Below are 25,298 nucleotides of genomic sequence, written 5' to 3' on the forward strand. Positions count from 1 at the left end.
AAACTACTTAGAACAGCAACTTGTGTAGACATCTGAACAGGACAGGAGAGTCAAAATGAAATCACATTTTCACACAAATAAATGAAATTTTAGGATGTCTTACTTCTAGTTATTTTGGGGGCAATAAAATTGTTAAGGTTCAGTAAAAATTTCTTTATACAAAGTTCTTACTGAAAGGTAAGCTCTAGAGATGGAATGACTTAGCACCTTAAGATCATTAATCCATCACTGATTAACTATGGTAATTACCAGAAGTATAATCCACTAAATAGAATATGTGGAGTCCTATTTTTAAGGGCAAGGTATTTTGTTAATAAATACCCTGTCTCTGTATTTTCTAAAGATCAGGTTTACTTGAATGGTACCTACCCCCTGAGATTGTGTATCTGCAACCATTGGCAAGTTTCTCTGTACTTCTTCTTCATTAAGACTTAGGCCCATGTACTGAGCAAGTTCTGGGTATAGCCTGGGATAGAGGCCTATTGAAAGAAAAAAAATGCAAAGTAAATGATTCACTATTTACAATATAGAAAATACTTAGTATTTTAGTGAATAAACATTTACTGATTTACTAGAAGAACACTGTAGATTATGTTCCTATATGTTACTTGTCTGTTCCAGTACTTTACTTCAAGGTCAGCTGCATCAATAGCAACAAACTTTGCTTCTGAAAGCACACGCAATATCATCCATTAGAACAATACTGCTATTTTGTCACCCATCTTAAGATACTTTACTACTACTACGTTTTACATAAAGCACTCTCCATTGTTGAGGTAATTTTTAGCCTTTTTTTAATCCTAGCTGAATCTATGCCATGCCATTTTTAGTTTCCAGTAATTCATGAAAACAAGGGTGAAGGGATTTGTCACCACAGACACGAGGTGAGAAAGCACTTAAAAGCTAGACTGTGCTCTGGAAGTCTCTGAGCAGAAGGCATGCGCTTCAGTTCCCCAGGCCTGTGTGGAGGGGGGGAGGGGGACCATTTCCCTTTCACCCCATTCCCAGGACTGTATGAGGGACTCTGCATTGGGAGGGACCCAATCTGGATGGGCATACACATGTTGCAAAGGAGCAAAGCATCCGATCAGTAGTTCTCGCAGAGACTCAGAGACTGCACACAGACCATCCTTGCTTTTTGCAGATCCCCAGGCACCCGTAGAATTTTGGAAGGCAAGAGGCCATAGCCATATCCTGTCAACAAGGGAAATAACAACAACCCTAACGGAATTCCCTCCCACTGTACCTCTTTCCACAGGTTTTTACCAGAAGCATGCCCAGTATGACCCTCAGTTAGTTCAACTTTCTGGGATGGCTATACTGAATATGTTTAAGCAAAGGTTAGAAAAGCATGAACTATTCATTCTCTTCAATACCTATTTGTTTTAGCAATTAGTTGATGCATAAGTGAAGACTGAAAAGAATAATCTGTCCTGAAAAATAGTAATTATCAGATTTTAACTAACTGTGGTGTCAATTTCCCTAGGAAAACAAGATATTTTGATTACTTAAAATATTTTAAGTATAAATTCAGTATTTTAAATTACTGATGAGACTATTAAGTACCCCGACACACTGTGTAGTACTAGCAAGTTAATGGCGCTATGAAAACCTTCTGAATTTCCTATCTTGCAAGTTCAAAAATGCTGAGTGTTACACAAAGGATTTTGCATTTAAAGCTACTGTGAATTTGCTTTTCATTGTCCAGTGTTTTAAGTATTTCACCGTACCTAATGATGAATATATTTTTGCTTTCAATAGTATCAGCCGACAGTAAACATCTTGATACTTTGCTCTAACACAATTCACTTCTTACAGTTATATGAAACTAAGGCACACAATCCACTTTATAAGACCGTGTTCGGCCAAATCATACTTCCATGGGGGAAAAAAAGCCCTCAGAAGGGCCAGAAAGCTATTAGTTGCAAGTCAGTTTCTGTGGAATAGCAACATCAAGGGAGCAGAATGTGCTGTCCCATAGAGCAAACATGGTAAAAATTGGAAGTAGTCATTGTTTTATTACAACAGGAAGAAAGTCAGTTTTGTTGAAAGGAAGTGGTATAAAAATATTTTAATACTGAGTTGGTTGGTCACTGGAAATTTCAGAAAAGCCAGGAAGATGTTTTTTAAAAACAAAAAACTGTTCAAAGACATTTAACACTTAATAGTTTAAAGCCATAGAACTTTACTCAACTATGATGGAGAAAAAGCCAATTTTTTAAAGAATAGTTCTGCTCAATAACTGTGCAGTTGGGTGACAAAATATCCCACCAAAAAAACAAACTTAATTATAGTGGAGCAGCAGCACCTCTATAACTAAAGGTTACTTCACAATATCTGTTTAAAGGTTACCTTTCTTAAATCCTCTAAAACTGACATGCTTAGTCGGATTTCTATGAAATTTAGTATGCCTTGGGAGGGTGTAGAGCAGGGTTGGTGAACCAAATGGAGTCACTGAGCCCAGGGTGCCAGAAATATAAATTCCCCACACAAAAAAATGCAATATTTTAAAAAGTTTGTAGGTGGGATTTTTTTTGCCCAGAGCTAAAGGCGGCGGGTCAAAATAGTCTAAATCTGTCAAATCTTATCCAAGATAGTGCATGGCACCCATGAAATCTCAGGGGGGAGGGACGGACCCAAACTGAGAACAGTAATAAGAAAATGCACCGATACCGAAAATGTGCTAGGTTTCCATTACTGCCATTTTATCTTTGAAGCTCCACTCTTGCAAGTGCTCTCAAATTGAAACATTTAACCGGATTGCTCTGAAATTCGGTGTGCTTCATGGGGGCACAGAATAGCATTAGGTGATACAAACTTGGGGTCATATGACCAAGGGATTCCTGCAATGCACCCCTCCCTCCCCAGGTTTCCTTTTGCTGCCTTGTACTGTTAAACTGAGAGGTGCTAAGGATGGGATTAATCAACAGAGCTCTGGATGGCTGTAAACTCTCACCCTTCAGTTAACAAAACTAAGGATAAATTAATCACACACCCTCCACCTACGTAGTTTTAGACTGAATAGCTGGAGGCTGCTATAATCTAAGCCCCGGTCTACAGTAGGACTTTAGGTCGAATTTAGCAGGGTTAAATCGATGTAAACCTGCACCCGTCCACATGATGAAGCCCTTTTTTTCGACTTAAAGGGCTCTTAAAATCGATTTTCTTACTCCACCCCTGACAAGTGGATTAGCGCTTAAATCGGCCTTGCCAGGTCGAATTTGGGGTACTGACGGTATTGGCCTCCGGGAGCTATCCCAGAGTGCTCCATTGTGACCGCTCTGGACAGCGCTCTCAACTCAGATGCATTGGCCAGGTAGACAGGAAAAGAACCACGAACTTTTGAATCTCATTTCCGGAGACTGCGGGAACTGTGGGATAGCTACCCACAGTGCAACATTCCAGAAGTTGGCGCTTGCCTCGGTGCTGTGGAAGCACTCCACCGAGTTAATGCACTTAGAGCATTTTCTGTGGACACACACACACACACGAATATATAAAAACGATTTCTAAAAAAACGACTTCTATAAATTTGACCTAATTTCATAGTGTAGACATACCTTAAGAGTCATGGATGGCAATTTTATTTTGGGGATAATGTAATCAGTCACTGAGGGAAAAAATTAGACATGTGAATGCTTCCTGGGAGAGTAGGCATATTAGGGAGGGGAGGAAGAGAGGGGAAAAGGGGTTGGGGCTGCAGCAAAGAGATGAGGGTTATGTGGATGGATGGCACCTGCAGGTCTGCCAGTACACCCTGAGCCCTGTGCGCTACCAATACTGCCAGTGCATCCCAATTAGGACGGAACGCTATAGGTGACAGTGAACAGGTTGTAAAAAGGAGACAAGGTGCATCTGCATTTCAGGAACAGTGGGGTGGACATAGAAAAGGTGTGTGTTAACAGGGCATATTGGGGCACTGCTGAAAGAGAGCAGAGTTAAGGTTGAATGGGCAATCTTAACTCTGCATTTCCTGGTTTTCAGAAGTTTGAGTTTTGCTAAACACAATGTTCTGCAAGGGAACAACATACCACCAAGCAAACAATGCTGCATTAAAATATTTTTTGCCATTGAATCTTATAGTGACTAGTTCATCACAAACTTGGGATCCATGCGGACATCATCATCTTGAAGTCAGAATCTTTGAAAAGCAGTTTCAGAAGCATCCTTGTGCATCCCCACCAGAGGTTGAACGGCCAGAGTGGCTACAACCCACCCTTAGTTCTCTTTACCTGGGATTTTGAATTGGCAAGTGAATGACAGAGGTTTGTGGGATCTATGTGGACAAGAAAGAATGGCTCAAAGAAGCATAATTACTTTAAGGTAAGTAAACTGTTTTTCCTTTAAGTTTGTGCGCACATGTGAATTGCATTCTAGTCTAGGTGACTAATAAGCACACATGCCAAACTTGTTGGGGGGCGGGGGGGAGAGGAAATGCAGAAACTGGCTTGTTTTTGGCTTAATTGACTTGTGAGTTGATTATTGGCTTGTAGCTTTTTTTTTTTTTTTTTGGATCAGCTCCTAGCAAGCAGGGGAAACGGGGGTGGAGGGGAAGCAGGAGCAAGAAAGTTAGGGGTACACAGTGGGCCCATCACAGTTCCAGGGCGATCTAGTCAGATAGAGTGTTGGGGTTCTTAGGGATTAGCTTGTTTTAGCATTGTTTTGAAATGGGATTAGCTTGATTTTTGGCTTATTGTGAAAATCGGGGTGCTTACTTACCACAACTGTGCTAATAAGCAGTATGGAAGATGGGACTGAGGAATCTTAACTGCCACTAACAATCCCCTATCAAATTTTGCATCTGATCTCATAGCCAGGAGAAGGGCAGTGTTTAACAAAAGTAAGGGGACTACCACAATTAGCTGCCTTGCAAATTTCAGATATGGTGATGTGTCCACAGCATGCACAAAATGCAGATTGTGCAGTAGTGGAGTGAGCTTTGGCATTTGAAGGAAGCGGTGTATCAGTCACATTACAGCAGATTGAAATACATGCATAATTCTTTTTTATATTCTCTGGGAGAGAATGGCTTGACCCTTAGGAGTACCAGAGATGGCAAGAAAAAGATGGGAAGACTGTGTAAAAGGCTTTATTTATCTTATGATGAAGATACAAGATCTTTGAAACATCCAGGATATAGAATTTCTTCTTTCCTGAAGAAGAATGGGGTTTTCGAAAGAAAACAGGTAAATCAACTGTAATTCAAAATGAGAGTGACAAGTTTGGGAATAAACTTGCGATGAGGTCTTTACACCAATTTATCTCTGTGGAACATTGTGTGAGAAGGGTCAGCCTTACGAGACTGGAGTTTGTCATCCTTCCGCCTGACATAATGCTGACTAAAAAGGCTATCTTGAGAGTAAGGTAGTGCAAAGTGCACTCCAAGAGGCTTAAAGGGGGGCTTATAAGGACAGTGTGGAATCTTAATATTGTAGACCGTTATCTAACTGCTGGGTAAGTATGGAGTAGTGATGGTATATGATGGTACCGAGGGGGGGGGGGGGGGGAGAAGAGACGGACGGACTTGAGAACACTGCAAGGTGGCTTTTGATAGAACTGAAAAAAAAAGTCCAGTGCTTTACATAACGAATATAGTATAGGGTTTTTTGTTTGTTGGGGCATTTTTCCCTTTTGTCCAGAGATGGTCCAGGTGCACATACAATGCATCTGTGATCAATGTCTTCATAGGAGGAGCAGAGAAGGGAATCTCTTTGAATATTTTTGGGGTCTAATGACCCATTCAGTGCCAATAAACGTGTCCCGACACTTCAGTCACATGCTTATTTGATGTCCTATAAGGTAATACACCCAGCTTTAATCAGCCTTTTAATGGACCCAGGTGAAGTCTGACTAATAGTGTCACATAAAAGCAAGGTGATGTGAGCTAAAAGTTTGAGGCAGTTTTCTTACTGTAGTTGACATTCATTTTATGAAGAGAAAAATCTGCCTTTGGCAATATATGTTTTTGCTGGTTTGGAGTCCACTACAGCTCTTATAAACTATCATTTATGATGGACTGAGACAGAATTTTTCACAAGTTATCACGAGGCCCAGCTAGCTGAACAAGACAACGTAGTTCAAGGCTATGATGTCTCCTTAGATCAGCCAATCATCTGGTTATGGGTATATGTGAATGCCCTGTTTTCTTGGATGTGCCACCACTACAGCGAGGCATTTTATAAAGCCTCAGTGCTATAGAGAGACTGAATAGCAAAACCTTGGATGGGCCCTACTGTGAACCTACTGTGCACCAGGGGATGGCAATATAGAAGAATGTGTCTTCAAGGATGACAGCCAACCAACCAGTTTTGAGCATGAAGGGACAGGATGATGGAGGCAAGATACCATTTCTTCCTTTAGATAATTTTCATTAAAGGTCCTCGAAGGACAAGAAAGGGGATGGATAGGGGTTAACGACTGAAACTGGATGGAACAGCTACAGGAGGTAACAGAAAGATGGGTATTGGAAGTGATGTCCCAAGTCGAATGGGAGAACGAAAGCCAGTATCTACAAGACAGAGTTTGGAGATGGCTTTTGAGTGACTTTAGTGTGGTTTTCTACCTTCACATCAAACCTGCTGTTCTGGAAGCAGCTGTAGACTGCTCAACAAACAAGGAAGATTCTCTTGGACAAGAGAATCTCAGCTTCTCCCTTGTTAGGTACTCAGAAGACCACTGTTGAGAGAAGGCAAGATGTCTTCTGCCGCAATTGACATCCTAGTATCTGAAGGTCTTACAATTTGGGGCTGAGGTGTAGATGCCCCCAAAAAACTATGTGGGTCTGGAATCCTATAGGGAGTGTAGTGATTCATCCGTGTACAAGTTAAATAAATCTGTGCTTTCAAATGACATCCTCAATCGCATTTCGCTGAACGCCAGAGACTTGCAGCAATGAAGCAATGGGCAGCCGCCACAGATCAAGCTGTGTCTTATTTGTCTATTGCTGACTGTACATGTTTTAGCCACAAGTCCTCTTCAACCACTCTTCAACCAATTGAAATGCCTTTCAATTCCCCACTCAAATCTCAGAGGAGTTTAGCTAGATGGAGAATACCTGACCCCATGTGAGATATTTTGCATTTAAGCCCTGATGATTAGCAACTCATAGTTCCAGTGATCCTGAAAAATAGGCTTTTCTCCAAAATAAATCTCATTTCTTTTGTCTTTTAGAATGTTCTTAAATTGCTTGGTCTTTTCATGAACCACATTAAATCATCAACAAACCCAATGTTGGATAGATACAGAACTCCTTTTGGGGTAACCAATGTTTCTTTTCTGCTGTCTTAGCCAGAAGAGGCAGCGTGGCTGGTGCCTGTCACAGAGTCTTTGCTGGATCTAATAGGCCCTCACTAATTGCGGTCCCAGCAAAAACAGAAGAATATAGAATACCAAAGAGCTTGTGAGATTTTTTCTTCTATCACAGATGTTCTATCTTGAGAGTCTCAGCAATGAGGAAGAGCAGCTCCAGCCGTGCTCTAAAGTCATCAAAGGCTGATACATGATCTGAAGGGAAAGCCTCATTCGGAGAAGCTGAAGATGAGGTGTGTTGCTCAGGGGGTATGAATGCCCATTCCTCCTCTGCCAGCTGCTGCTGTTGTTCTTTCCTGTCTGCAGATAAAGATCAAGACCCTCTATACTTCCTTCTATATCATTTAAGAAGGATCAGCCCCTGGATGCAGGTCCCTGGTATGCCTATAGGGCTAAGGCAGAGCATTACATTGGTAAGGCTTGTTCTGATAGGATTGACCAGGCCATTGCCCTGCCAGACAGGAAGACACTGGGGCTCTAAAACGGAGTCCCTGGTCTGCAGAGAGAAACCTTTGCCTGACTGGTCAGAAAAAGGTTCCCTGCTGGATAGTGGAGATGTAGTACGTACTGGAGATGAAGAACAAACATCTTCTAGAGGCAGGACCAATCTTCAAGACAGCCTCAGTACTGGGAGATCAGAAATAATGCAGTACTGAATGTAAATAGGGGTGTTAAGGGTGGTGCTGGGACATAATTATCTCCTTCAACATTGAATCAGGTGGTACATTTAAGGCCTCCATTGACAGGGCCGACGTTCATGCTGATGTTTACTAGTTACCAGTATTTTCAGGTATGGGTACCAAATGTGACTTCAGTTCAATGGCCACTGCTAGTCAAAGATTTTTGACCTGAGGAGCATGAGGTTCATGCAAAATTAGATGGGATCCATGTGGTCACATACTCTAAGAAGAAACATGTTTTTATCATGAAAAGTGGCAAGTCAGTTTGTATCAGTCTTTAACACCTTTCCAAACACACGGATCTTAAAACATCAGCAGGAACTTCATGCAGAAACTTCATACTGTCACACAATTCCACTGTCCTGGCTTCTCCTCAGTATTAGAGATAGGATCCCTGACCCTGTCCCAAAAATCCCCCTTCATTTTATGACTGTGTATGCAGAGACGAAAAATATGTGAAGATAATGCTGACAGTCCTCAAACTTGCAAATCTCCCATGGATTTCAAGGGTGATAATGGCAAAGAGCCACTAACTCCCCAGCTTCAGAACTGTAATCACCTGAAAGAGGTATCCACAGTGAAGAGAAAGGATGAAAATATATGTATTTTCCACACAACTCCCTCTAATTTCCTTTCCTTTCCACACAACCCCCCCTAATTACTTCATTTTTAAAAAATTCTGCAGCCTACCACCCAAATATTTGCATTTCCAGAGGACACAGTCTGACCCTTAAAGAATTATTTTGTTCTCCTATACAGTACAGTTTGACTGTACTTCAAGCTCCCCTCCAAAAGAGTGTTTGTTTACAAAGTTTCAGGATTTTACATTTTTTTTTTTCAAAACATCAACTTTTTGTACAGTACTTAAACTTACTTCCATCTTGAGGGATGGGAGTGGAGGCTTCAGACAAAATTGCTGGATTGGAAGGGTTTGAAGAAAAGGCAGTCTGGGCCTAACAGGAAAAAGGAATTCACATGCATCATTCTGTACAAGAGAGACTATTAGATAATTATGTAGTTGCAAGGTCAAATGTTCAGGTTTTTAGGAAGTACAGCTCGTTACATTAAAAAGCCAAAACTTCAGAACTCATTCTTGGATCTGAACACTAATTCATATAAATGGAGTCTTTTTCAATGGTGTTAAAAATTGCTTAATTAAAATAAATATCACTTGTCAAAGGAGCTTACGGCTGTGACTTTCTACAGAGAAAAAGCAAGGGCAACAGCACAAAAAGGTAGTACCTTATAAAGAAAGAGGGTTGGTAAATTAACTAAGTGTACTTACTAAAACAGACTCAGAATTTAAGATATTTACACTAAACTTCTCATCCAGAATACATGATGAGAAATCTACACTAATAATACACTAAGAAATTTAAGTTGTTCTGAAATGGCACTGTTTAAATGTAATATGAAATTTATAAAACTTCAGCAATTGCAAATACCCAAAATATTTTCTTTTAGTTCAGTAATTCATAAGGACCTTCAGAGTCTAGATGTGTCACACTCATCCAATCACACCTACCTCTTCTTGTGCGACCCACAGGGATTAAATTGTGAATCAAAGCTAAAATGTCAACAATCCTTTAAGATTAACAGCTCCTATTCAGAGAAGCAGTTAACCTTCTAATTAGATTTGTATACAGAACTTGAGAAGTGGGTTATTACAAGAGAGGACACAATGCTTACAGCTAATGCCCCCCAAAAATACTCTCTATTTATAAATTAGTATTTGCTAGTCACTGGAAGAGAGTAAATGATAAGCTTATGTGTAATGCTACATATTTCCTTCCTTTTCAGTCTCCCCATCTTTCAGTAGTTTTAGAGAACACACACGTTTTCTGCGCCTCTGAATGCAAGCCAGGTACTACTGACCATTTAAAAATTACCTTTAATCATAGAATCATAGTTGCCACAGTTCATGGCTATCTGACGTTTTACAATTGAATTAAAAGAACACAGGCATCAGCATGATGATTTAACAACCTAGTTCAACACACTGGTCAAATTAACCAACAATTTAAGAAAATAAAGCCACCACTAATAATGCCTTCTCTGGAAAGCTGTGGATTAGAAGTCAAACGCAAGTTGCACTTGAAAATAAGTCTGAACAATAAATGAAAACAATTGTAATGGTTAAATATGACAAGCCATCTGGGGGTTAGTTTCCAGTTTAACTATTCCTGTTCAAATCTGTCCTTTTAATCTATACTCACTGGCTGAGACTAGAGAATTTGTGCTTTTTTCTTCAAATGAAATTATTGAAGGGGAGGGAAGGTCTCAAATCTCAACTACTACAAAAAGCTTTAATATGTATCCACACTTGACTTGCTTGCGACACCAATCACTAACACTGGTAATACAAAAGAAAAAACATGTTCAAACACAGAAGCCTCTAAGACAACCAGGTTACTGCATAGCTCAACTTCTAGCGTGGACAGGCCCTCATAAAGGCTGGTTAGCAGGATTTATTAAACTTAAAACTTTACATCAGACCACATGCTGGAGCACCAAATAGTTTAATCTTTATCACTGAGAGTAGCAGTGAAACTGGAGTGGTCCAAACCTAGAACATTAAGATCAATTAACTGTCCCCCAAAAAACACATATTTGTTCAACATAGTATTCCGGGATGCAGACTGTGCTTTGAGATCAAAATTTGAAGTGGGGTTGGAAATAACTTGACAGTACTTATATTCAAGGGGTTATTTTCTTTTTATTACGCACACTCTAAGTGAGACGTGCAAAGTGTGTATACTGACCTGTCTAGCACATCTGAATAAATGGAGTAATTTTGTTCTAGAAAGAGATGCAGCTTTTAATCAGCATTTTGTTACTCACTGGTTTACTGTATGATCTAACTTTTATTTGCTGCAGCCTTTATCATTAAAATAAAATGTACCTCTTATCTTTAAATTGTCATTTTGATATAAGCAGAGAAGTTGCTATCAATTTTGAGATACCAGCAAACAAACAACTATTTGGTTAAAAAAAGCATAAGTGTGCCATATGGATAACATAAGATTTACACTGAAATATTTGTAAGAGCAAGCTCTCCTAATTTAAGTATTAATATCCAATCCATCCAAATAGGTGGCAAAGTACAAAAAAATAAAGACTTTATAGTAATTAAGTATTAAATGTAGTACCCACACATTTAACATGAGAAACTTGTTTTAGATATGAAAATCTAATTATTAATTGAACTGTTCATTTTTAACTAGAACTTATCTCAAAAAGAAGTCTATATATTTCAACATACCTGAATTACCTTGTCCACTTTCAGATCTTCCAGAGAAGGATAGAGAGACATTTTTGTGCAATTTCCACTAAAGAAAAATAAGAACATTATTTTAATAATCAAGTTATTTTACTCCCAAACAATATAAAATGCCAAGTAAAGTTTGGAAGTTGGCTATGTTAAAAGCTCCTGTCCAGAAAAGTGAATTTCTGTGAGCAAACAAGAGTAAATCATGTTATAGAAGAAAGATGAAACCCTTATTTGATCTGCAGTCTAAAGTCTTGCTTAATGCTGAACAAAAAACTTCAGGATAGATTGATGCACAGGACATTACTGCACTATCATCATCATGACTTCTATTCTACCCACCAAAGAACCTCCAAATGTTCAATTTTACTGAAAGATAGATCTGGAATGTAAACAGAACTTCTAATGGAGATAACTGTGTTCCAAAAGAAATATTTTATTCTATAAAGGTGGATTTCTAGGAAGCCAAGATTCACAGAACCACAGGTTTAGATGGGGCCACAAGGGTCATCTAGTCTAACCCCCTGCTAAAATGCAGGGTTTTTTGTGTCTAAATCAGGGGCCTCAAACACGCAGCCCGTGGGGGTTATTTTTTGCAACCTGCCAGCTCCCCGCAGCCCCCCCAGCGTTTACCTAGAGCGGCTCCAGTGCGGCCCGGCACGCTCCGGGGGCAAGGGCAAGATCCCCACCTGCCTGCCCTGTCCCCGCGCCACTCTGGGAAGCAGCCGGGACTTGGGGGATGGGGGGCACAGGGGTCTGTGTGTTGCCCTGTCCGTGCCTCCAAATACCTCCCTCAAAGCTCCCATTGGCAGCAGTTCCCCGTTCCCAGCCAATAGGAGCTTCGGGGGAGGTGCCTGGAGGCACAGCCAGGGCAACACACAGACCCCTGTGCCGCCCCCTCCCCCAGGTTCCAGCCGCTTTCCAGAGTGGCATGGGGGCAGGGCAGGCAGGCAGCCTGCCCTGCCCCCAGTGCATGCCAGGCCGGAGCCCGCCCCCAGAACCCTTCCTGCAGCCAAACCCACTGCCGCACCCCGTGCCCCTCCTGCACCCGGACCCCCTGCCCTGAGCCCCCTGCTGCACCTGAACTCCCTGCTGCACCCCGACCCCCTGCCCTGAGCCCCCTGCTGCACCCTGCACCCCTCCTGGGGGCAGGGAGGGGGTGGAGTTGGGTGGAAAGAGGTGGGGCAGGGCCTCATGGAAGGGGTGGGGCAGTGGGGGGAGGGTGTCAGTGATGCAGCCTTCAGGACAATGTACTAGTCCTCATGTGGCCCCCGTGGTCATTTGAGTTTGAGACCCCTGGTCTAAATCATCCAAGACATACAGCTAATCCAGCCTCTTTCTGAAAACCTCCAGCAAAGGAGATTCCATGACTTCCCTAAGCAGTTTGTTTCACTGTTCTTCCAGTTAGGCAGTTTTTCCTGAGATTTAATGTAAATCTGCTATGCTGTAATTTGAACCCATTGCCTCTTGTCCTGCCCTCTACTGCAAGAGAGAACAATTATTCTCCATCTGTTTTATGGAAGTCTTTCCAGTATTTGAAAACTGCTATCATGTCCGCCCTTAATCTCTTTTCAAAACTAAACGTACCCAGTTCCTTCAGGCTTTGCTCATATGGCTTGCATTCCATCCCTTTGATCATCTTTGTTGCTCAGCTCTGGAATCTTTCCAGTTTCTCTATATCAGGACCAAAATTGAACACAGTAGTCCAGCTGAGGTCTAACCAGCACCAAGTAAAGTGGTACTATCACCTCCTGTGACTTGAGTGCTATGCCTCTGGTAATGCAACCCAAAATTGCATTTTCTTTTATTTGCAACAGCACCACATTGTTTACTCATGTTAAGGTTGTGATCCACCACAACTCTCAGATCCTTCTCAGCAGTGCTGCTGCCGACAAGCCAGTTATTCCTCATTCTCTATTTGTGCATTTGGTTTTTCTTCCCTAAGTGTAGCACCTTAAATGTGTCTCTATTGAATTTCATTTTGTCTATAGCCCAGTTCTCCAAGTGAAGGCCCCTTTGAATTTTAGTTCTATCCTCCAAAGTGTTTGCAACCCCCCCACCTCCTCCCAGCTTTGTATTATCCGCAAATTTAACCAGTATGCTTTCTATTCCTACATCCAGGTCATTAAAAAAGATGTTAAGTAACACTGGACTGAGAACAGATCCCTGTGAACCCCACTTGAGGCCTCCTTCCAATTTGACATTCTATTAACAGTCACTTTTTTTGCAGTTATTTAACCAATTATGTATCCACTTAATGGTAGTTCTACTGAGCCCACATTTCTCCAGCTTACTTATGAGAATGTCACATGGGACTGTGTCAAAAGCCTTGCTAAAGTCCAGGTGTATTATGTCCACTGCATTCCCTCTATCCACCAAACCAATTACTTTGTCAAAGAAGGAATCAAGCTGATTTGGTATGACTTGCTTTTAGTAAATCCATACTGGCTGCTAGTGATCACCCCTTCACCCTCCAAGTATTTGCAAATTTAATGTTTACTACCCTTGCATAGCTTCACAGGTATTAAAGTCAGGTTGACTGGTCTATAGCTCCTTCTTTTTCCCCTTTTTAAAGAGGAATACTACACTGTCCTGGAGAAGGGCTTTCTCCTGTCATCCATGAGTTTCCAGGGGCTCCAAGATTTCTTCAGCTAATTCCTTCAGCACCCTGGGGTGAACAGTATCAGGCCCTGCTGAATTGAATTCATTCAAATTAGTCAGAAGATCTCTGACATGTTCTTTACTTAGCCTGATCTTCATTCCTTCCCTTTTATTGTCTATGATAACTTCGTCAGTAATCCTGTCACGTTATTTTATATGTGAAGACTGAAGCAAAGTAGGTATTCAGCAGCTCTACCTTCTTATCTTCTATAGTCAGCTCACCTTCTCCACTGAGTGGCAAACCCACACCATCCCTGATCTTTCTTTTTTGCCTGACATTTTTCAAAACCCTTCTTAAGTCTTCAGAGTAACAGCCATGTTAGTCTGTATTCGCAAAAAGAAAAGGAGTACTTGTGGCACCTTAGAGACTAACCAATTTATTTGAGCATGAGCTTTCATGAGCTACAGCTCACTTCATCGGATGCATGCCGTGGAAACTGCAGCAGACTATTTATACACAGAGAATATGAAACAATACCTCTTCCCACCCCACTGTCCTGCTGGTAATAGCTTATCTAAAGTGATCATCAGGTGGGCCATTTCCAGCACAAATCCAGGTTTTCTCACCCTCTACCCCCCCACACACATTCACTCTCCAGCTGGTGATAGCCCATCCAAAGTGACAACTCTTTACACAATGTGCATGATAAACAAGTTGGGCTATTTCCTGCACAAATCCAGGTTTTCTCACATCCTCCCCCCACCCCCATACACACACAAACTAACTCTCCTGCTGGTAATACCTCATCCAAACTGACCACTCTCCAAGTTTAAATCCAAGTTAAACCAGAACATTCGGGGGGGGGGGGGGGGGGAAGGAGGAAAAAATAAGAGGAAACAGGCTACCTTGCATAATGACTTAGCCACTCCCAGTCTCTATTTAAGCCTAAAGTAATAGTATCCAATTTGCAAATGAATTCCAATTCAGCAGTTTCTCGCTGGAGTCTGGATTTGAAGTTTTTTTGTTGTAATATCGCAACTTTCATGTCTGTAATCGCGTGACCAGAGAGATTGAAGTGTTCTCCGACTGGTTTTTGAATGTTATAATTCTTGACGTCTGATTTGTGTCCATTTATTCTTTTACGTAGAGACAGTCCAGTTTGACCAATGTACATGGCAGAGGGGCATTGCTGGCACATGATGGCATATATCACATTGGTGGATGTGCAGGTGAACGAGCCTCTGATAGTGTGGCTGATATTAGGCCCTGTGATGGTGTCCCCTGAATAGATATGTGGACGTTCCCGATTTTATCCCTATACATTCAAGCTACTCGCATGTATATTTCCATAGTTACATGCTCCTCTGTCCATTTCCTGTTTGTATCCCTTTTGGTTTTTAGATACCTAAAAAGCTCCTTGTGCTGCCATACTGGTGTCCTGTGGCTCTTATCTTTCCTCTGCATTGCAAGAGCTTGATATTGAGCCTCTAGAATTACATCTTTTAGGAACTGCCAGCCCCCGCCCCCTTTGATGCTTTTTCTTCTTAACTGGTCTCTCCCCGGAACCTTGCCTACTATTTCTCTGAGTTGGCTGAAGACTGCCTTTTTGAAATCCAGTGTCTTTGTTTTGCTGTTCTCATGTCCTCATTTCTTTAGGACCTTGAATTCTATCAGAGCATGATCACTTCCTCCCAATTTCCTGACAACCTTCACATTCGCAACTAATTTATCCCGGTTGATCAAAACCAGAACCAAAATGGATGACCCCTCATTGTTTTGTCAACTTTTTGAATCAGAAAGTTGTTCCCTATATATGGTAAGAACTTGCAGGATACATTATATTTTGCTGAATTAGTTTTCCAACATCTATCAGGGAAGTTAAAATCCCTCATTAACAGAAGCTTGTGTGTGTTAGCTAATCTTGTCACCAGCTTGAAAAATGCTGAATTAGAAGTTATGTCCTTCTAATTAAGTTGAACAAAAGTGTTCCATAGGTAAACATGAAATTCCAGAAGTGCCACCTTAAGTGCAGTCCTACGAAATCTGTTAACAAGCACAGACAGAATTGCAGAATCAAATCCAGGCTCTCCCTGGCACTAGGACAGTGGCTCTCAAACTTTTTTACTGGTGACCCCTTTCACATAGCAAGCCTCTGAGTGCAAACTCCCCTTATAAATTAAAAACACTTTTTAATATATTTAACACCATTATAAATTCTGGAGCAAAGCGGAATTTGGGATGGAGGTTGGCAGCTCTCAATGCTGCCGCTCCCCCCACCCCCCCCAAATAACCTCATGGCATCTTAGGGGTCCCAACCCCCAGTTTGAGAATGCCTGCACTAGGACCTCAGCACAGGCAGGCAGGGTGGGTTGCACAGCTGAACTATGTGCAGCCACTGGAGGTAACAGACCAGTGGGCACGGGGCAGGGGAGTCGCGCCAGCATCTGGGATTTACAGGCAGCTTCTAAGAACTCACTTCTTTGCTGTGTCAGTTTCATGTCAGGAGTTGCAACTTCCAGGCAGACTCCAGCCATGCAAAAAACATCGATTAGTATAACAAACTACCACCTCTCAACCATCCCTCACCAGAACTGTGTGAACAATGGTTGGTGTTTCTGTATAGCACTCAGCATGAGCCCACCTCAGATCCATGGGATCTTTGCGCTTATTTGAAGGTTATGAAGGGACGAGTGCCTAAAGTAGCAGAGGTTGCCCTATCTTACATCTTCTTCCTTGTCAGCTCTGTAGGCAGAGAAAAGTTTTAGTAAATATAAAAATCTACTTATAGACAAGAGGGAATCACTTTCTGAGGAAAACACTAAAAGGCTAACTACAATGTATCACAACGGAAATGTCCGTCAGAGATGGCAAAAACATTTAAGTTTATGAATTTGTATGTTATTCAGCAATAAACTGTTGATTTGATAGTTTGAAATTTAAGCATTCCTTCAGAATATAGGAAGTACTGAATTTAATTTAAAATGGCAACAATGAATGCTGCAAGGACAGATTTTATGCTGGTGCTTTTCTTATTTTTTAATTATTCAAATATTAATTCAGTTAAATTGACACTACAAGGCTCTTCTGGGGACTTCTTGTGTTACTGTTCTCCAATGTCAGTGTGGTCATATTACTAAGTGCTACTTCAAAAAGTGATTTAAAATGTATTACTTTTACCATATACTGCATATCTGCAGTATTTGTTTAAACTGTACGCTTTTTTCCTAAAATTGTTTTTTCCTATTGCAATCCAATTCTGAACATTTTTATGCATTTATAGTAGGACCACTTAACTGTTAATGCAAACATTTGATTAAAAATCAAAGACGGAATTTTCTTAAATGATAAAACAAAACAAAATCAGAAAATAAAACCAAAAACCCACAATAAAATGGATTTCATAGGGTGCTACTTAAGTATTTGTATACTTTCTGATCTCCTATGAAGTTTGTAAGACCAACTCACTCAAACAATTGGATTCTACTGTCCATTAAAGCCACTTTGGTGCCATATTAGTAATAGTGAGTGACCTTAAAACAATGAGAAATAGCCAGTGGAGAATTCCCCTTATGTAAGTGAACTTCACCATGAGTGAAAAGTTGGCGGAAGTGGCCAGACCAGGGGTTCTCAACCTTTTTCCTTTCTAAGACCCCAACCCCAGCATGCTATAAAACCTCCCACCTATGTCACAACCGATTTTCTGCATAAAAAAGCCATGGTTGGCATTAGAGGGTAGCAAACATGACAACTGCTTGAGGCCCCATGCCACAGGGAGCCGCATGAAGCTAAGCTACTCAGGCTTCACCTTTCTGCTCTGGGCCCCAGTGAGTCTAATGCTGGCCCTGTTTGACAGACCCCTTAAAACCTGCTTGCGGCCCCCCAGGAAACCCTGGACCTCTGGTTGAGAAACACTGCACAACACCCCCTTCACCCACAGGCTAAGGATAGAAAGAGGCAGGTCATTGACTTTCTAGAGCCTCATTTCACCACATGTGATCTTCCAATGGATCTTATGGAAGTTAGAGCAGCAGGGGGTCTACTCTAACATCTGCCAGGACTAGGTGGCTGAGAATCAGGGAGCCACATTATTGAATATTATCTGCACATGAACTCCCACTGAAGTCAAAAGGAACTCCATACAAAGTTTGGAAACGCTGGATACTAAAGTTTTTATTTGTGCTTTCCTTTCTTAATAAAAAGTATATGAACTGTCAAGAGAGGATTTTGCCACGTAATCTGGCACGCATGGTTCAAACTTTCTGTTCTCGTTTATGCAAGTATCAAGTGCCAGCTTCAAACTTAAAAGATAGGATTTAAATCATCAGGTCATTAATCCATAACCTGTTGATTCACTTTGTCAAATATTGGGGGTAGCCGTGCTAGTCTGTATCCACAAAAACAACAAGGAGTCCAGTGGCCCCTTAAAGACTAACAGATTGCATCTGAAGAAGTGAGGTTTTTACCCATGATAGCTTATGCTCAAATAAATCTGTTAGTCTTTAAGGTGCTACCAGACTCCTTGTTGTTTTTGATTCACTTTGCTATGTAAAGAAGTTAACTTCCTTGTCTGCTTTTAAACAGATTACTTATATACATCTTAACACTAGCCAAAGTGCATAGCCTAATTTTGCAGCAATACAATAGACATGCCTATGCCAGTCCAATCATTAACAGATTTTTGTGATTCAGTTAGCTATCCATCAGACAGCTCCTACAATGTCAATTTGGACTATAAACAAGCTTTAGAAAAAAACCCGCTCAAAATTCAATATCCCTGTACACTACACAGCATACGTACAGGAATACGTACAGCATATCTACCTATTTCTAAGGCATCAGTAGTGTACCTAAATGCTACATCTGTGTCTGTAACAGTTTATGGTTTAAATTAGGCTCAATCCCAATTCCTTGTTGGCTTATTTCCCAAATCGCTAGCTCAGAGGACCCCGAACTGTGGGGCAAGCCCCCATAGAGAGGCGCAGAGGAACATCTGGGGTGGCGCAGCAGGGCCCAGGCCAATAGGGAGTGGGGAGGGACCACCACCCAGTCCTGCTCTGGCCCCGCACCCAGAAGCTGCCCAGCTCCCAGCCCTGCCTTAGCTTTGGCCACTGACCGTGGCCCAGATGTACTCAGCCCCATCCCCAGCCTCTGGCAATGGGTCCTCAACAGGCCCCAATCCCATCCCAGCCTCAGCCCCCTTACACTGCCCACTTTGTCCCCACTTCCCTGCCCCCAGGAGCCACATCCCCTGTCCCAGCCACTGGGGGGAGGTGGGAGCACAACACTGAAAAGATTGGGAACCACTGCTGTAGCTGTTCCAATTGAATTAGGGGGGAGGGATAACTCAGTGATTTGAGCATTGGCCTGCTAAACCCAGGGTTGTGAATTCAATCCTTGAGGGGGCCATTTAGGGATCTGGGGCAAAAATTGGGGATTGGTCCTGCTTTGAGCAGGGGGTTGGACTAGATGACCTCCTGAGGTCCCTTCCAACCCTGATATTCTATGAAGAGGATGCAACTTCAGCATTAAGGCCTTAAATACACTGGGCCAAAAAAGTACATTTAACCGGTTTAGAATTCCCTTTAAAACCAGCGTTAACCTGAACCAATTAAGTCTTCTTTTCCCCTCACAGCCAGAGTGGATGAGCTCAAACAAAATCCTGAAAAATCCTTACTCATGCAAGCAGTCCTTCAGACTTCTGCTTGCACCAAGTAAGCCGATAAAGAGAGAAAGAATCTCCACTTTCTTATAATTTTTCTTAGCAATGTCACCTGATCACAAATAGGAGGGGAGGTGGTCCCTGCAATCACAAAAGAGATGGGGAAATGGCCGGAGCGGCATGTTGCTACAAGGAGGTTCACATTATGGAAGGGTTTGAGAATCTCTTATTTATAATGTAAATTTGCAATGAGTCAAACATAAAAAAACCTTAACTGCAACCACAACAGCAGAGATCAATAATCACTGAAGGTCTCGGTCCGAGCTTCTAAAAAAAATTATACTAAGAAATAGCATCTTTAATGATATTGGGTATTCTAATGGACCAAAAATTCCAGTTATTTTAAAAAAATCATGTATTCAGCTGAAATATGTCATTAAATGGTCAGATTTATACAAATATTAAAAGCCACCAAGATGAAAAACCTTGAAAAAACTCCCCACTGCAATTAGCTATTGTAGTACATTGTGTAACAGGCAGGCATCTTCTACCACAGACTTAGTAGCTTGTAGCTAGCTTGTTGGTTAACATATTATGACAAAAGTATGGACAGAAATCACTACCCTATTATTACAGCTATTTAAAGTTATGAGAAACACCGAGCAGGAAAAGGATTCTGTCTCCCCACACAATCACTTAGCTTGATTTTTGTACAGAGATGACTCAGTCCATTTTTGTTGATAAAATTTTGCATGCTGGTATGTGCTGCAATACCTAAAAAGGGGGGGATTAGATAAGTGACTCTTTGGGGAGAGGGGGAACTGAACTAGCAGACTTAAACAAGCTTTTCATTAAAACAGATTGCTCCCCTTTTCCCAAAATCCTGGCCTGTAGATGTATCTTGTTGATTCTCTCATATCCATCTTCCAGACTCCACTGCGAGCAACAGACTGAGGACAACCAGTTGTACATCCCCTCGTTCACAGACTCCACCAAAATCATCTCTATCCCTAGAGATCAGTAACTGGTTCAAATTCAACCCAGCAAGACCAAAGCTATACTAGCTGGAAGAGAGAAACACTTTGAAGAACCGACCAAGCAACTGTTCTCCCATTCCATCAAGGACATCTCTAACCTATTCACTTGAAAGATTCGAAGGCTCATGGTCTTGTCTTAATTGCCACTTCGTCTGGAGTCCAAGGCAGCATCAGTGATGAAAATGTCTTCTTATACTTCCAATTTACTGCTAAGTGACTCCTTTCTCAGGCAAGGAAGATATCTTGCAAAAGTGACCCACATATTCACCAGCTCCACTCTGGATTGCTACAACTAGTAGCATCTGCATTTGAAGCTGAAGTTTCAGCTTGTGCAGAATGCAGCAACTCAATTCTCCAGTGTCACTGCAAGGCCTTAGTTCTCATCATTAAGGACATTCACGAGTCAGGACCCAGTTATATCAGCAATCATCTTCATCCACAACCCACTAAGTAGGCTGTCCTTCTCTCAAAAATTTAGTTTACAAATCCAGGACAAAGTGAGAATCAGAGTAAAGTCATTCTCAGAAGAGGAGTTAGAGTTTTCAGAGGAAAACAGTCTAATCCAGAATAGTACCATCTTCAGAGTAATTTGGTGACCTACGCACAAAAGTAATCCTTCAAGAAAACAATCTTTCCAACCAACTATAGTCCAAGCCCATCCTCCTCTATCAAGGCACAAGAAGATTAACAAACCTAGTCATGTTTCACAGTAGCAGCCGTGTTAGTCTGTATCCGCAAAAAGAAAAGGAGTACTTGTGGCACCTTAGAGACTAACGAATTTACTTGAGCGTAAGCTTTCGTGAGCTACAGCTCACTTCATCTATGAAGTGAGCTGTAGCTCACGAAAGCTTTATGCTCAAATAACCTAGTCATGCAATCCTCATCATGAAGCTCCAAGTAGGTTACCTGAATAGAACTTAGATTCTGTAGTGACCGGCATAAAAGAAAGGGAGGGGGGTGTGGGGGGAAACAGGGCTGATAACTAACCACAGACTAAAGATCTCTACCTCTAAAAATGTAGGCATAGATAAATATTTACTATAGATCCTGGGTAAAATAAACTTGTGGTCTCAGTAGAAAATGAAAAGCAAGTCAGTCAGCCAGTACACAAATGAAAAGCTAGTTTATATATGCAATCCTAACTGACCATTGTTGCAAGGAAGTTAGTTGAGCCTTACTTACAAACAGACAGGTATTTATTCATCATCTTCTATAGTGTTCAAATTATCTATAAATTAAAACTCTAATCCCAAACAGTTTTACCCAACCATTACTAAAGTGAGAAGCTGATACACAGTAGTATCTCAATTTTAGCCATGTTTTCAAGCAGATAGTTAAGGACTCTGTCTACACTGTCGACATCCTAGCCATAAAATCTGTTCCTACATGGATAAGTCAAAGTGAGTTAGTTTGTAAAAACTAAGAGCATTAACCAAGTTATGGCACAGAAGCCTGAATTAGCCACTGAATGGTTTGTGAAGTGCTACAGCGCCAGCTACGGCACTACGGGTCTTGTGAGCGCACCAGATCTATCCCAGTAACACCGACGCTTTCAAGGGGAGGTAAAAGATTGCCAAAGATACAAAAGAAAAAAACACCTTCTCCAGTAAACCGAGCCGAGCAGACGAAGCACTGATTACTCTCGCTGGGTAATCACCAGAGAGCCCAAGGGAGCAGGGGCTCGGCTCAGCCCCCCAGCCAGGACTGCCTTATTTCGGGGGGGCTGGGGGAGACTTGCAGGATTTCCCATTGCGGGGTCTCCACGGTACCCAGGTCTGCTGTTTGCCTCCTTCAAGGGGCAGGAGCTCGAGTAAATGACATGCCCTGCTCCCCCCGCTAAAAAAAAACCCGTCTCCCACCACCCACCCCCCCGCCCAGCCGCCGGCCCGGGGTGTGCGTGTGTGTGTATGGGGCGGGGCCCTCAGGGCTTTACTCCCCGCCCGCGGAGCAGGGGTGGGGGAGCGCGGAGCCCAGCCCCACGCTGGGCTCAGCGCCAGCCCGAAGGTGAGGGCCGGGCCGGGCCGGGCCGGGCCGGGCGGGGCGCGCTCTGTACCCGGGCCCCCAGCCGCTGCGGCTGCCCGGGTGGGGCGGCAGCAGCGAGCGAGCCGGGAGAACGGGGGGGGGGGGGGCGGGGGTGATACCTCCCCGGACCCCGCTCCCGCAGGGGCAGAGCCGGGCTGCCCACCCCGACACTCACCGGCCGGGCCGAGGCGGCGGCGGCTATTCCCAGACCGCTGTCGGCGGCGGCTCCTGGCGACGCGTCTCCGCAGAAGGAGCGGCGACCGAAGCTGCGGAACAACGGCTGAGTGCGCGGCTGTGCGCATGCGCCGCCCTCGGGGCCCCGTGACACGGCGGAAGGAGGGGGCGGGGAGTCTTTTGCCCGCTGAGGGAAGCGCCTGCTCCCTCCCCCGTCCGTCGTGCCGGGGCCGGCACCCGCCCTCCTGGAGCGTCTGCAAAGGGCCTGGGCGGCGATCTGCGGGGGAGGGGCGGCCCTGGCGGAGCCGGCGGGGGACGCCCGAACCCCATTGCCTGCAGCCTGGTCCGCCGGGCGGTGCCCGCCTAGCGCGGTGTTACAGCCCCCGTGCCCAGCAACGCAGCCCTCGAGTCCCACCCCAGCGCCCCCCGGGTCCCTCACACGGACCCCCTCCCCCCGCAACCCGTGACCGGAGCTGCTGGCTCAGCGGCATGGTGATTCCCCGCTTCCGTCGGTAGCCCCGGCGCGTGGCAAGCCGCGGGGCGCCCGGAGACCCTGGCCCATAGGTGCTGGAACTAGGGCAGCTGGGCAGCACCCTTGGGGTTGAAGTGGTTCCCATCGTTTACAGGGTTACGGTTTTGTTCTCTGGCTTTCGGCACCCCTTCTGTAAAAATTGTTCCAGCGCCTCTGCCCTGGAGGGGACGCAGTTGACCATGCGGTTAACCTGAGTTCATTTATACAGCACAGTCCTGATTAAAGAAATGAAACTCCTCATCAAGGCCCCTGTGTCATGCTGAGAACGAGAGAACTGGTTTTACATTAAAAACAAACGAACAAGGCGTCCTTGGGGCACCTTAGAGGCTAACAAATTTATTTGGGCATAAGCTTTTGTGGGCTAAAACCCACTTCATCAGATGCATGGAGTGAAAAATACATAAATAAATACATAAACATTTATGCCCAAATAAATGTGTTAGTCTCTAAAGTGCCACAAGGACTCCTGGTTGTTTTTCCTGATACAGACTAACACAACTACCCCTCTGAAACTTGATTTTACATAGTGTCACAGCCCTGAATTACGCCTTTCTACTTTCATAGCCTTGAGGTATGATTTTGGCATGGGGCTGACAAGAAACTAAAGCATGTGACAGTTGTGCATACTGTGAAGTTTTTTTTGTTTGTTTTTTTTTTTTTTAACTAGCCAGAAGTCTGGGATAATCAAGTGAGGAAGCATAAGTGAAAACTGCAGCTTTTCCCAAAGTATATGAAAGCTTCATAGCACCCACCATAGCCATATTTATTTATATTACGTGTGTTCACTCTCTAGAATAAAGGTGGGGGGTTTTCAGTCTTTCATCATATATTTGCCTTCTTTACTCATGTTTTTATCTTCTCAAATCAGCAGCTGCGTGCCCATATGATTCAGTGTTTCTCTTTCCATTTCTTTTTTTTTTTTTTTGTAATCTTTTAAATGGTTTATGTACTGTTGTTGGTTGTGTTTGTGGTTTCACTTCCTTATAGGAGGGACTTCAGTTGCTCTTTTTGTTGCTGTCTTGTAGACAGTTTCATTTGTGGCTAGATATGGTACTTGGCTTCACCTCATCATTGAAAGAAAGCATTTGTGGATTTAATTTGTTTATTATTCTCAGAAACATTCATATTGGCACTTGGAAGACTAATTTAGATTGCAAGATCTTTAAGGGAGGGACTGTCTTTTTGTTCTGTGCTTGTATACCATCTAACACAATTAGGGTGACCAGATGTCCCGATTTTACAGGGACAGTCCTGATTTTGGGTCTTTTTCTTATATAGGCTCCTATTACCCCCCCCCCCCCCCCAACCCCTGTCCCAATTTTTCACACTTGCTGTCTGGTCATCCTAAACACAATGGGGTCCTGGTCCATGACAGTAATACAAATAATAATAATAAGACAGATAATGATTCTTTTACTGCTTTTCTAGCTTTGAGTGTGACCACAATTAGTTGTTTAAAAGACATGGACTGAAAGATCCAGAAATATTAAAGTAAACCAGGTTCAGCATACCAAGGGAGCAAGCTGCAGCTGATTTAGGCCTCCACCTTATAATGAGCTCAGTGCTGGCAAACCCTTGCACCCACACCAAGTTCATTGTAGGACTGGGGCTTTAGTATTGTCCACAAAACTTAAATGAAAGGCATTATAGCACAGTTTGAAATTTGTGTACTCAAAAATAATCAATAATACAATTATGTGCTTCATAAAACCAAGTTAAGACACATTTCTGAGCCTCGTTCCATTAGTCAATGGGAGTTTTGCCACTTTCACAGAACCAAGAATTGGGTCCACAATTCCTGCCATAACAAAAAAAAAAAAAAAACCACCAAAAACCTTATGTTTTAAGGCCCCAATCCTGTAATCTGATCTGAAATGGATGGGTCTCTCTGCAACCCCTCTCATTTCAGCAGGACTCTACATTAGCAAGAGCGAGAGCTTCCCCAAACTCTGGGTCCATGTTGAAGCTCCCCAAGGATAACTTGAGGGAGTCCTTGAAATGTGTCTTCTGGCTTCC

At 42.8% G+C, this 25,298-nt stretch overlaps 1 protein-coding gene across 2 annotated transcripts in view; it reads right to left on the reverse strand.

The window, feature by feature from the left end:
- SDCBP (syndecan binding protein) overlaps positions 1 to 22,891 on the reverse strand; it is a 32,271-nt gene extending 9,380 nt beyond the window's left edge. The window contains exons 1-4 of one of the 2 annotated variants that reach the window (XM_073331092.1): positions 22,752 to 22,891; positions 11,251 to 11,317; positions 8,863 to 8,941; positions 370 to 479 (exon numbers count right to left, since the gene is read on the reverse strand). In XM_073331092.1, the coding sequence (XP_073187193.1) occupies positions 370 to 479; positions 8,863 to 8,941; positions 11,251 to 11,301 (240 nt within the window). In that variant the 5' untranslated portion in view covers positions 11,302 to 11,317; positions 22,752 to 22,891. The remainder of the gene's footprint in view (positions 1 to 369; positions 480 to 8,862; positions 8,942 to 11,250; positions 11,318 to 22,751) is intronic. The other variant, XM_073331093.1, reaches the window with a different exon arrangement.
- Positions 22,892 to 25,298: the final 2,407 nt, after the last annotated feature.

The sequence above is a fragment of the Lepidochelys kempii genome, chromosome 2, assembly GCF_965140265.1.
Source record: "Lepidochelys kempii isolate rLepKem1 chromosome 2, rLepKem1.hap2, whole genome shotgun sequence".
NCBI lineage: Eukaryota > Metazoa > Chordata > Testudines > Cheloniidae > Lepidochelys > Lepidochelys kempii.